The sequence below is a fragment of the Nipponia nippon genome, unplaced genomic scaffold (assembly GCF_047370975.1).
Source record: "Nipponia nippon isolate SJK-2023a ecotype South Korea unplaced genomic scaffold, ASM4737097v1 scaffold_3, whole genome shotgun sequence".
In the NCBI taxonomy this organism is placed as follows: Eukaryota; Metazoa; Chordata; class Aves; order Pelecaniformes; family Threskiornithidae; genus Nipponia; species Nipponia nippon.
In genome coordinates, this window is record NW_028262347.1 from 5,082,065 (window position 1) to 5,094,744 (window position 12,680).

Sequence of the window (12,680 nt, forward strand, 5' to 3'; positions counted from 1 at the left end):
TGACAGCAACTGAACACGCGGCCCAATTTGGGAGGAGCTGCGTGTCCTCAGCATCTCTTCAGAGAAGATTCATAACAGTTTTGACATAAAGCTGCTCCTGTTACCAATCAAGGAGTCACCTTAACTGGCTTCAGATGTTCAAGTTAGAACCAGGTCTGTGTTTGTTGCTTTCAACCACCCTGAGTGGAAAAAATAGGCGGATGAAGATGTCGTTTCATCTGACCTATGTTAGACATGTTTTAGGCATCCCCTTTTCTTTGCCGATCATAAAGAGAAAGCAATAGCTCATGCTGAACTGTCTTTTTGATGCCTACACTACAGCAGGTCAATTTAATCCCTGATGGGTAAAAAGCCAACACACGGCCCACAGACTGTCTGTCTTTCCTCAGAAGGTCTATGCTAGGTCTTTCATACAGCAAAGGTCTTTCTAGTCCAAATTGTGTTTACTATAGAAGTTACTAGGAAGGATGTAAGCAGGCAGGAATGTGTCCCTGGCACACTCTCCTCGCCTGGGGTCCTTAGAAAATTGCATCCTTTGACAGTTTGTGGTTTAATAGCTTCATCCCTGAGTTTCTTTAGAGCTCTCTGCTGCCAGCATCTCATCCTGTCAACTCACTACTGCTTGCCTGCCTGCTTGCTCCCAGATTTCTTTTGCAGACTCTAATTTGAAACAGATCCCCTAAGACCAGACACTTGGCTTTTTCCTTCTTCTTCCTCTGCATTAATGTGATACCACAACTGTCTCATATGCTTTATTCATCCATTGTGCTTTATGAGCATGTTGACGTTAGGTGGACATCAAATGGCCGATATAGCCACTACGTCAGAAGTGGAACGACCAGCATTCCTGCCTCCAGGAAGTCATCAGATTCCCATTTCTGCCTGGCTACTCCCTGCAGTGCAGAGCCTGACAACTGCGTAGACCAGCAGGGGGGAATCAAAGAAAGATCCTTGAGGGCCAGATGTTCAGGGGAGGACTTTTGAGAAAACGGAAGAGTTCAGACTCAAAGGGCCTTTTCTCAGCAAACTCCTATGAGACACAACTTTAGAAGATGTAAAGTAATGACCACCTACTTAAGTCAATGGAAGTCAGGAAGATCTGGGGCACTGAATTTATTAATAACAATGTCCACTAAAAAGTGAAGGACCAGAGAAATGCCAAGGAGACAAAACAGATATCAGATGAAGACAGATGAGAAAAAGAGAAAGATATTTTAAAAGCAGTTAAATCAAGGAGAGGGGAGAAGAAACACAAACAACTTCAGCAAATAAAGAGTCCAATAACAAGTTTAGAGACAAGAAAACTGAAAAAATTGAAAAGAAAAAATAAAAGGTGGGGGTGTGGAAATCCATAGAGAAGGAAACATAACTGGATAAAAGGAGGAAAGAATAGAAAGAGAATGGAATAAACAAACAGGAAGCACAAACCTCGTTTGGGCCATTTCTGTATTGATTTACCAAACCTACGTAGGCCAAGAGGGTTCAAAGACAGTCAATGAGAAAGTGTTTCTCTGGAACACAAATACTCTGTAAAATAACAGAGTGAGCGATATTCATGCTCTCCAGCATTCGCATCTAATTTAGAAGTGATGGAGAACATTGATTCTTACCTATCAGTGAAGAAAAACACATGCTTCCAAAAAGCATTCGAGACCCCAAGTTAGACCCAAGACTCAGACAGACTTGTGAACATGACAATTGCCTGTATCGGGGTCACCTCTCTGAATCAGGCATGATGGACAGAAGCCACATCAGAAATACCTACGCAAAGAAGGGCTACCTTTCTGCTATCATTTGATGCTTGTGGAAAAACTTCACCCACAGCACAAGGAAAATGAAGCACAGACTTGGACAAGTCATCCACCTACACAGGAAAAAGTGGAATAGGTCTGCTGGGCCAAAACCTATGCATTAACCAAGAAAGCACCTCATCTCTCAGAGGAAACACTGGTCCTCAGGCATCCAGCTAGCAAATATGAGTGATGCTCCACAGGACTTGGCAAACAGCTTTGTGGCCCCAAGTACTTATGAAAAATACAGATGCTGCACACTTTCTGCCCCAAAGCAGACCATGAATGTAACAGCCTAAGCTGTCATGTTTAACTAGACCTCTAACTCCAAGACAAGTCAACCAACTTGACTCAACCAACTTGGCCAACTCAAGTCAGACCAATGCAGCACCAAACGTCCTGAGTAGAGAGAAACCCAATTGCCTAGAAACTTTCACAAAGTTTTGACGAATATTATTGGTGTGGTGGAGAAAATTCACCCTCCCAGTCACCCCCCAGTGTAATGGAGTATAGCCAGGATGGAAGCATGTCTCCAAAGCCAGCCCCAGAACCTGCCAGTGAATGCCTCTGCAAGTGTTTCTCCAGGAGTCTTCAAGTGAAGAACACATGCTGTGTGCTGTGGTCCCTAGCCCATATCTTGCTTGCTAAACCTTAGTAATGCTTTGGTTTCCCCTACACTCAGCCTTGCACTCCTTCTTGCCCTGCTAGTTTGATCCTGCTCCTTTTGCCAAACCCAGTCCCACTGTTTGGAGTCTGATTCCAGCTGACCCCTAAACTCTACTCTTGCCCAGACTCCTGTCCTGCTTGTGTCTGACTCTTCTGCCTGGCTGCTGTCCCATGAACTTCTCCTGCCCCTGGATTTGTGACTTCCAGTTTCTGACCTCAGACTGGCTTAACTGCAGTCCCTATCTCCCTCCTTCCAAGCTGGTTTGAACACTGAACTCAACTCTAAAGAGCTTCTTCTCCAAATTGCAATCTCCTGATATTGAATCTGGTCTGACATACTTGCAAAGACTTCACTCCCTTGGAGAAAATGCAGGACAAAATCTGTAGTCTTTTAAATCTGAACGACCCATCTACCCTTATTTAAAGGAGTATTTTCTTAGCGTCTAGCAACAGACACCCCATAACCCCTCGATGGGCAAGCTGACATGGACAGGCAGACAAACCCAGCACCCTCAATGCACTTTCTGACTGGTTACACAAAAGGCAGGTCTCACTTGGCAGATGTACAGCAATGTTACAGCAGAATATGAAAGACCTGTGTTAGAAGGACCATGAGGGTCCCAAAACACTTTTTCCAGCCCTGGGAAATTTCATGGAGCTCTACTGCTACCCAAGAGAAATGTGTGTGGCCATGGAAAGACAAACAGGCAAGAGGTGCTGAGTTGAGGGGAAAGCAAATGGAGCCTAGTACATGCTGAGAGGTGTCATCTAGGACTTCATTCGGACAGCAGGCATCCACTAGGATGCCTACAGTATAGCCAGGAAGACTGAAAAGGGCTGGGCAAGCAGGCACATCCTTGGACCATCCTCATGACCTCTGCCTTTTGGTGGAACAATGCATGAAGCTGCTTTTATTGGACACTGTTTCCTTCCAGGAGTGAGCTAAGCTAAACTGAATTTATTCAATAAATTTAATACAGTTTACCTGACCCAGTTTGAACTCAAATTAGATGGCTTTCACATGCCATCTGTGTTACAGCTAGAAACTACTGTAAAAGCAATGTGAATGCTGGATAAGAAGAAACAGGTTGCACAAGTATCTCAAAACATCAGTAAACACCACAAAGGGAGACAGAATTTTTAGGAGGCTCTTTACCTGCAGGTGGGTCCATTCTGTATTTATTCTCTTGACACCAACCGACTGGTCGAAGTCTGCAATCCAAGTAAAACAACCACTGGTCATAGGATTCAGTCTCCTCCAATCCCACATAGCGAAGGCGTAATCTTCCTCCAACATTTTCAACCACACTAACTATCCAGTACTGAAAGGGATTCTGGGAATCCTGCAGCTCTATTAAGGAATCAACTGTAATGAGGTCTACAGGGTTTTTTCCTCGCAGAGGCTGTTTGAATAGAAGCAAAACTCCTTATTTTAAACTTTATTTGAAGACTTCTCAAGGAAACAGATGACAGCAGAAGATTATTTTTGTTTTTCACACCATCATCCAAGCGATCAGCAAACAGTCTGTTCTTCTTCTATTTTACCCAATGTCTTCCAAGTGCAAATTCAGAAGTAAAACAGAAAACAACAGTTGTGCTAATTTCTCAACCGACATCATCAACAACAACAAAAAAAGAATAATAAAAGGTGGAACAGCTCATAAGGCACATCCACTTAGGATGCTCCTGAACAACTCAAAGTCTCCAAATATTGGAGGATTTCAAACCAAATTCTCATTGACTGCAGCTGATAACCAATCACAGGACTGGACACTGGGATTTACCTGAAAGGTGACTACTTTGGGCATGACCCCAAAATTGCCCTCTGTGCACTGATCTTTCTCACCAAAAGCTTTATCTCATTCCTACTGGCATGTAGAGCAAATTATTCCCCACTGCAATGGATGCAAGAGTCTACGGTGGTTACTCCAAAGCCCAAAGCCAATGGCACGTTCCCATCAACTAAAGTGGCCTTGGAATCAAAGCTCAAGACACACAGGATTTGCTGGATCAAGCCACCACGCCCAAGAAACCCCTGCCAATGAGGTTATTTGCTTACATACAGTGTTTTCCGTGATCCCAGTTTTGCAACCATTTACACATGTGCTTAACTTTACACCTGCAAAGCTGCCAACCACAGGCATTAAAAAACCATGAGATGCTTTGCAGAACGATACCTTAGGGGCTCAGTGTTTTTGTTCTGTGATTGTGAGCATCTCTGTGTTGTCAAGCTTTACTCCACTAACATAATGGTTAGATTTCTTTATTTTAAATGCAAGTTCCAATTCTTATGCAATTTCTTGATTCCAAGGCTTTAAGAGCAGCACTAAAAAACACCCCAAGAGCTGGGAGCATTGGTCCCCAAAGGAGATGCTAAGCACAGGCAAAATATATTAAAAACAAAGACTTTTTTTTTTTCCTGTGTGTTTGTCCCACTTCTACTTAATTAAACAATATAAACCTTTCACAGTATTTTTTAAAATATTAATTCTGTAAATCAGAGTAAGTGCAGGATGGTTCTTTCTAGGGGTGGCTAGGGGAAAAAAAAAAAAGAGAGGAAAAAGCCTTATTTTTCAAAAAAGTTGTCTTTCACATTGAATTTTGAAAATATCCAAGATTTTGAAATGCAACCAATTTTGACTACATCTCTCTTAAGCCAAAAATGCAGGCAACAGAATGAGAATTTGGTAAAAAATGTAATTAAAGTTAACTATAACTTTATCACACATACAGTTTTAACCAGCTCTATGATTAATAGATATTTCTCAGAACAATATATTTGCCATGATAAGCCACTCCTCTATTGTATAAGCTACAAGCACCTGTATAATCTCTTCAAATATTATTTCATGGCAAAATGCAGTGTCAGAATTTAATAATGTAATAGAAACCTACTTTAGTGGTTTTTTTTTTCCTCTCATACAACTGCTTCATTGCAACAAAACATTCTTTAATATGAAACAATGGTGTAATGATTTAACTACTTATAATAAATCCTTGGCTGTATAAAAGCGAATATTGCTTCTCTGATTTGTGTGCTAAATTTTAAGCCAATGGGTTGTCACTTACCCCTGAGAACTGAATGGCTAAGATTAATAATTGGCTTGCATGAAATCTGAACATTTACCATAACGCAACAACTCTTTATATGCATAGCTAGTATGTTAAAAAAAAAAGTATCACTACATATTGATTTAACAGTATAACAACAATCTGCAGCACTCACGAACAGCAAATCTGTCGACAGGGGGTTACATACATTGCACGACACAGACAGCACTAAGCACATATATTGCATAAAACACCAGAAAAGGGTCAGAAACTGTTTCAAGCCAACGAACTGTTTTCTCTCTCTGCATTTCTGCCTGAGGCTGCCTCTTTTCTCTGCCTGTGGAAAGGGAATGGAGAGGTTCGCGATGGCACTGGCAAACACCAGAGGTGGGTGTTGGACACCACCAATGTTTCGCATATGCCACCTGGAACAGGGATGCAGCAGACCTGAGGCTGTGCATTATTTTGGGCGTGCAAGGGCTGTTCAGCTAACAGACTGGGGAGGGGGGAAATCCCTGATGGTACACTATTAATTCTCCCTGCCAGGCAGCTCGTACCGCACAGGAACATGGAAAAAGGATGCAGCTGCGGCAGGTGGGAGTGACCAGGGACAAAACAATCAAAAACGGTGCCTGGATGCACACTTGCTTCCAAAAAGCCAACATGAGTGTTTACACAAAGGTAAACCGCCTGTATGCTTTTACTCCCAGCCTAAATACAGAGGGGCAGAGCAAATTATCTCCTGCAGGACGGGCCGTCTCCTCTCCAAACACCTGCACAGCATCCACAGGAGAGCAGGGCAGGTCCCAATGGAGAAGGTGCCTTGCTCCCACAGTTTCAAGGTGAATCTGCCTGATTTTTGTCCAAGATCTCAAAGCAAGCTGAGGCTGCCCCAGGTGAAGTCACCATGTGAATATGCTGCACAGACTGGGGTCTTGGCTGTATGGGTGCATCTAAAAAAACAGCCCCTTCTTCTCTCCTGACTACCGACAACTGAGGCCACCTCACCCAACTTCCCTGCTAAATCTGACTGCTGTGTTTACGTGGAGGGAATGTCCTTGGAGGAGCTATTTCCATATATACATAAATCTGACGGTGCTCCCCATCAAGCTGCTAAACCCCCTCTCCAACCTGCGTCCTGACCTGAAAGCTCAGGCTATCAGTTTGGTGGATCTAATGGGGCACCAAAGGGCTGCATTCTCCTTCCTACAGACTCCCTCCAGGCTCTCCTTCACCACCCAGCCTTTTTTGAGTACCCAGCTTTCTAAGTACCACCCTCCAGCCTAAAAGCAAACCAAACTACCCATCACTGGGTCAGAAGCAGAGCCAGCAGAGTCAAGGCAACTTTGCCACCAACTTTCGGCCAGCACTGGATCAGACCCCGCTGCCGGCACACAGATGCTGCAAGCACACAGCCCTACACGTCGGGAGCGCAAACACTGCTGCAGCATGCACACCGCGACACCGTATCGGATAGAAACTGCAATCTAATACATACGCCTTCCAGTAAATTTGCAGGTGCGGTTCGGGCGCCGGTCAAATCATGTATGAGAAACTCGGTCCAGTCCATGTATTTCTCTTTGATTGCTGGGCAGTGGGAGGAAAGAAAAATGCTTAGCACAGCAGACTGCAATGGACTTGCCACATGTATTTAGAAACATCTCCTCGGGGTTTACCAGCTCTAAAGTTTTGGATACAATTGCAATCCAGACCAGGAGAAAAACTGGTTTGCTCTCCAATTCCTTGGGCAACCCGCACACACAGTTACCTCCCAAAATAAGGGGAAGTGTTGCTCCACTGTAGCCATTGACAGTGATTTACAACAGCATGGTTTATCATCTCCATCTCTCCCATTCAAAACTGGCCACCGCTTGTGTAACCACTTGTTTCCTGCTTACCACGTAGGCTCAGATGTGATTTATAAAGTTTCTTTGTATGTTCACTAATGACCTCAGAGAAAAAAAAAAGCTGTGCAAACTTTCAGTTCCTCAACAGGGCAAGAAAAACTCCAGGTGCTCTCCCCCACAAAGCAGAAAATCAACCCTGAGAGCATCGTACATCAGCTGCCGAGCAATACACTTGCAGGAAGAAAGACTTAACAAATTTATCAGGAACGTCTATTTAATTTAAAAAAAAATGTTTGAATAATTTCTGAGCTAAATACTGTAAGCCTGTGTTACTCTAGGGATCTGTATCCATATAGTTTCATAAGATTTGAACTGAAATGTATAAACGTTGCCTCTGGGATTCAAATTCTGGTTCAATTATTATTGAAATCAGTAAAAGCTGGGTACCAAAAGGCAATTCAGCAAATCTCAGCTTCAGAGATTCAGATGCCTCTTCAAGCGCATTGTGCATTTGCAGTCAGAAACCCAGAAACCAGACTTTACTTCCACCTGCCTGTAAATGGGAATTAAATTACATCAGAAACATTTTTCTCTCCCAAAAAATCCTACTTGTATGTTAGACAACCAACAGTAATATAGTTATGTTGCTAACAGAGCAACACCTATAGAAGAGAAAAATCACAAGCATTTGAAAATTAAAACATTTCCTCTGGACAAACAACTGGATACATGGTTTAAAGACCATTACCCCACAGGGGATGCCAGGAGGGGCTGTAATTAACCAGCGTAGGTCCAAAATAACTAAATGATAGCAGCCTTCATGTTTTGCTCAAAGGAAGCAGAGTCCTTTGCTCCACATTTTAGGGAAATACCAAGGAGCAGCGCTGAGTTGGGCCATGGACAGTTGTATGACATTGCCACAAAACATGCTCATGGTTGGGCTTGCTTCCCACGTGGGTGCTTGGCACACTTGGACTCTGGCCCATACTCAGTTTATACCCTAAATACCTTATGCAATCCATACCATCGGCCACAAAGACAGAAGCCATGCCCAGAAGACCATACATCAGACCTCATTTCTAAGTTGTGCTCCTTCCCCAAAAGCCAGTTCTCCCAATGTCATTTGAACTATACATTCAGTGTATAGATCTAACTTACTTTGAAAGTGCATTTAAATGTATTTAAAATTAGCGAACTTTGAAGTGCTGGACTTGAGCCTCTATAAAATAAAAGCTAAGCTAGCCTGGAACTGCTCTACGTCTTTTGCAGCACTGATTTTACATGATTTGCAGGAGATTTATGACCTTTACATTACTTAAGATGAAGGAAAAGCCTGAGAAGAAATGGTTTATACATGGCACTTTCTCTCTCAACATTCCTGTTGCATACCCCTCATCAGTTCCTGCCCACCTACATTAGGATAAAGAAAACAAGCTTAATTTTGGCATCAGCGAGAAGATAGTAATTGCCATAATGAATGAGACTGGAATCCCTCTAGTTCAGACTTCTGCCTCTTGCTGTGAACAGCACTGGGTGCATCAGAGAAAGGTGCAAGTTGAACTTCATTTTGGCTCATACCCACGAAGTTGTCAGCCAAATTTTGAATGCCAGAGCTTCATTACTAAGAAATGACAAATGTGATAAAAAGAACATGGTTCGAACTTTCAAAGCTGGCAGGAGGTGGGGGGGAATAGGATTTTCAAAGTTGACAACAGATTTCAGGGGCCTCCATTTCCAGATGCCCAATTTGAGATGTCTTAACGGTGCCTGATTCACAGATCTTGCTGTCTGTCAGTCTGTCCCCCTTCTAATGTCACTCAAAAAAAAAAAATCTCTTGTCCTTTTTAAAAGACTTGCACCTCACAAGTTTTTGACATCTAAATAAGATGGGACCCCTCTCCACATTCAAATCTGGATTACTGGCTTCCAAAGTCCAACAGTGCCAAGGTGATCTTTGTTTTCAGACTAAACAGACTCAGATGAAAAAAACCAAGCTACTCCCAGTTCCTGAGTGGTTTCAGAGTCATCCTCCCCAGACAAATCCAATATCTGGTGTTTTGCTTTATTTTATTCTTTTGTAGTGTAGATTAGGGGACTCTGAAAACTTCTGAGAGAGAACAGATTGCATTGGAAGTTTTAGAACAGGGATTTGCACTTTCTTCTGTGCCTGTAGAGCGCAATCAGCCTTCTCAGTACTGGAGTTCAAGTCATTACAATGCAAATATTAATTTTGAGTAGTGATGAAGTGAATCTGAATCATCACGATATCTGCAAAAGCCTTCAAGGACCAAGCAAAACGTTAAACAAGAATGTTCAAACAAAGGAAAATCCACTGGGTAAATGAGAATAGCTGGCAGTGTAATGCATGGGTGCCCAACCTGAGCCTTCATCTCAAGAAATGCTGGTGCTTCTCTGGTATATCAGACTCAGCACCTGTGAACTGAAGCACTGATTTTCAATCGCTAATTCACATTTTGACTTGTTAGCTATAGAAAAAGACCCAATTGAACCTCTCCTACTGCAGACAGGCTGGAAGAACTCTGCTTTTAGAGCGCATCTGCAGCTGGCTGGCCAACCGATGGGATGGGAAGGTGGACAGGACAAAAGATCCTGTTCCACGGGGACCTAAGCTCCACCAAAACAATTTTTCCTTCCTTCAGTGAGTGAGGAGTGGTCCATGGGACTCAGATATTCATGTTTTCTCTACCTTTCAATGGATCCATCTTCCCAGAAGACCTAGACCTCTGTAAACTTCCCCCACCCTGAACCTGACAAGCTGAATACACCTCCGGGATCTCAGCTAACGTCTGTGGTGCTGTGGGAGGCAGGGGAAACACACAAGAAATAAAGCAAAAGAAACCTCCTTATCAAATCCCTTCAAAGAGAACCATTTCATGCATGGAGGCACGTCCTACAAAAGCCACAGAATACAAAATGTGTCCTTCAAATGGAAACACTCTGACTAGCCCCCTCCAACCACAAAGTGTGATGGGCCCAAGCAGTAACTTAGAAGCACACAGTTGATGTCACCCTAATTCATTCCACCCTAGCTCTTACTGAGCTGCATAGACTCAAAAGGTGAAAAGAAATCTTCACAGTAAGAAAGTCCCTGGTACTTCTGCCTGGATGGCATAGGAGGAAACACCCCTCATTCTTCACAAGCCAGGGAGCTAGCAAAACTGGAAGACTTTTACCAATGCATAAAATCCCCTCCAAGCAGGGGTAAGTACTGAAAGCTACCTGTCCCTTTGCACACCTACCCTTCCCTCACCATGCACAGCTCATCTGTAAAGATGGCACGTTGGAAAGGGACTGTCACCCACACCACAGTGGGGGTCCCAATAGGCCCAAGTATAAGAAAGCATTTGAGATATTCTAGTTACATTCAGGCCATTTTGGAAATTACATGGTTGGGCTTGATGATCTTAAAGGTCTTTTCCAACCTAAATGATTCTATTCTATGATTCTATATGATTCTATATCCTAAGCAGTGATGGCTTGTTCACCAAGACAACAGTAACATAATCACACTGACTGGTCCTCTAGAGCATGAGGCTTTGGTGCTCTATGAGGACACAGCTTGGCCGAGTCCCACTACCGCTCTGAGTAACAGACCCATCTTAGCACCAGTCCCATGGTCCTGCATGGGGCTGCTGCGCAGAGGAGTGACCGATACGAGATTGTGCAATGGTCTGAGACCCTGGGGACCAACGGCCATCATATTTAGCATAGTGAGAGGAAATGATTCAAGAGAAGCAGAGACATGGTAGCAGAAAAAAAGACTCAGTTTAGTGATCCCACTGATGCAAAGGCCACAGTGTGAGCTGAACTGAACGATCCAGAGAGAAGACAGGTATTAGCAACACTCTCACCATGGAAAAAGCATTGGTCAGAGCTTGCACCATATTAGACACAGGACAGCCCAAACACGAGGCATGCATCGCATAAAGAGATGCCCCCAAAATGCCAGTGCTCTCGTAACTACTTTTCTTTCCAGCTTTAGCAGGCAACACCACAGCCCCGTTTGGAGCCACAGCTTGTGTACGCAGATGTGCCTGTTTCCTTTGGATCGGGTTCAGTTCATCTTGGAGCCGGCATGGGTGGTTGTTTTCACCCCTCTGCAGCTCCAAGGCCAAAGGCTTTAAAGCGTCTTCGTGCCATAAAAATGCCACAGAACCACCTGCCTTAGAGCAAAGCAGCCCAAAACAGAGGCCAGATCTGCACGTTGCTGGGCCAAGGCATATCCATAGCAGAGCCAATAGCTCTGCTCCAGATTGCATTCATGCAGAACTAAATGCACAGATAGGAAAATCCATCTGGATCTAGCTCACCACAAAAAGACCTGAGAAAGAGCCCACATTTCTCTCCCCAGTTCCTGAGGAGCCATTGTAGGGGTGCACCAACTCCCAGACTCAACACCGGGCTGGGTTGGTTGAGGCTGAGCCAAGGCTTTGCCTTCTCCTAATAAACCTCGGTGAAATCATCCACACCTGCAAAAGTAAAAACCAAGTATCCCTGCTCCACTGCAGTCTTTGCAGCACATTACTTTTGTGTGTCCTGGAGGAAAATACAAAGCCCTCCTGCCTCCTTCGATGAAAAATATTTATCTGAGAGAGCAGCTTCTAGTTTGGCAGATATTACAGCAGATACTTAAATTAGAAATAAAAAGGGCCCTTCCACATTAAGGCTCTATTTATTTCTGCAGAAGTGACGGTACAGGTTATAAAACTGAGCTCCTCTTCCACAGGGCTGAACTCCATCAAAAAACGGATCACACCCAATATCCCTCAAATAATAATAATTCTTCCCACATCCTTCTCTACTCGATTCGCCCTGCCCCCAACCTCTCGGACTGCCATTCCTCTCTTCCCTTTCAACTCCCTGTCATTTTCTCACTTTTACTCATTCATCTCATTTTCCCAAGCAAACGACTCTGGGTTGTGGCTGGACCTGACTACTCCAAACCTGGGCACTGCGGCAGCAGCTGAGAACGAGGAGCTGCTGCAACCCCTGGTTGATGTGCAAAGTACCATTAGCACCGCTCACCGTGCACGAGTTTTTCCCTGGTTTTCACCACTAGCTGCTCAAAAACAGCCCTTTCCCTTTGCATTGTGCATGCTGACCATGAAAGTCATGCAAACAGCAGTCGGAAAAGGTCAGAGCATCCCCCGTAACCCCGCTAACCACATGCTGGAGAGCCAGGACAGTAGCTTCACTCCCGGTGCACAACAGGCTGCCCCTGCGATCCTGTAAATCTCTGTGCCCTGCCTCAACCACAGCATATAATGGGTTCAGATTTATCTGCCTCTCTAGAGAAATAGGAGAT

General features: G+C 44.0%; 1 protein-coding gene across 3 annotated transcripts in view; it reads right to left on the reverse strand.

The window, feature by feature from the left end:
- Positions 1-12,680, reverse strand: part of SFMBT2 (Scm like with four mbt domains 2) — a 120,421-nt gene that overhangs the window by 63,478 nt on the left and 44,263 nt on the right. For 2 of the 3 annotated variants that reach the window (XR_015706800.1, XM_087767235.1), the window contains exons 5-6: positions 7,006-7,094; positions 3,613-3,859 (exon numbers count right to left, since the gene is read on the reverse strand). Coding sequence is in view for 2 of the 3 variants with exons in the window: in XM_087767235.1 (XP_087623361.1) it covers positions 3,613-3,859; positions 7,006-7,094 (336 nt within the window). In the remaining variant the exon portion in view is untranslated. The remainder of the gene's footprint in view (positions 1-3,612; positions 3,860-7,005; positions 7,095-12,680) is intronic. The other variant, XM_087767236.1, reaches the window with a different exon arrangement.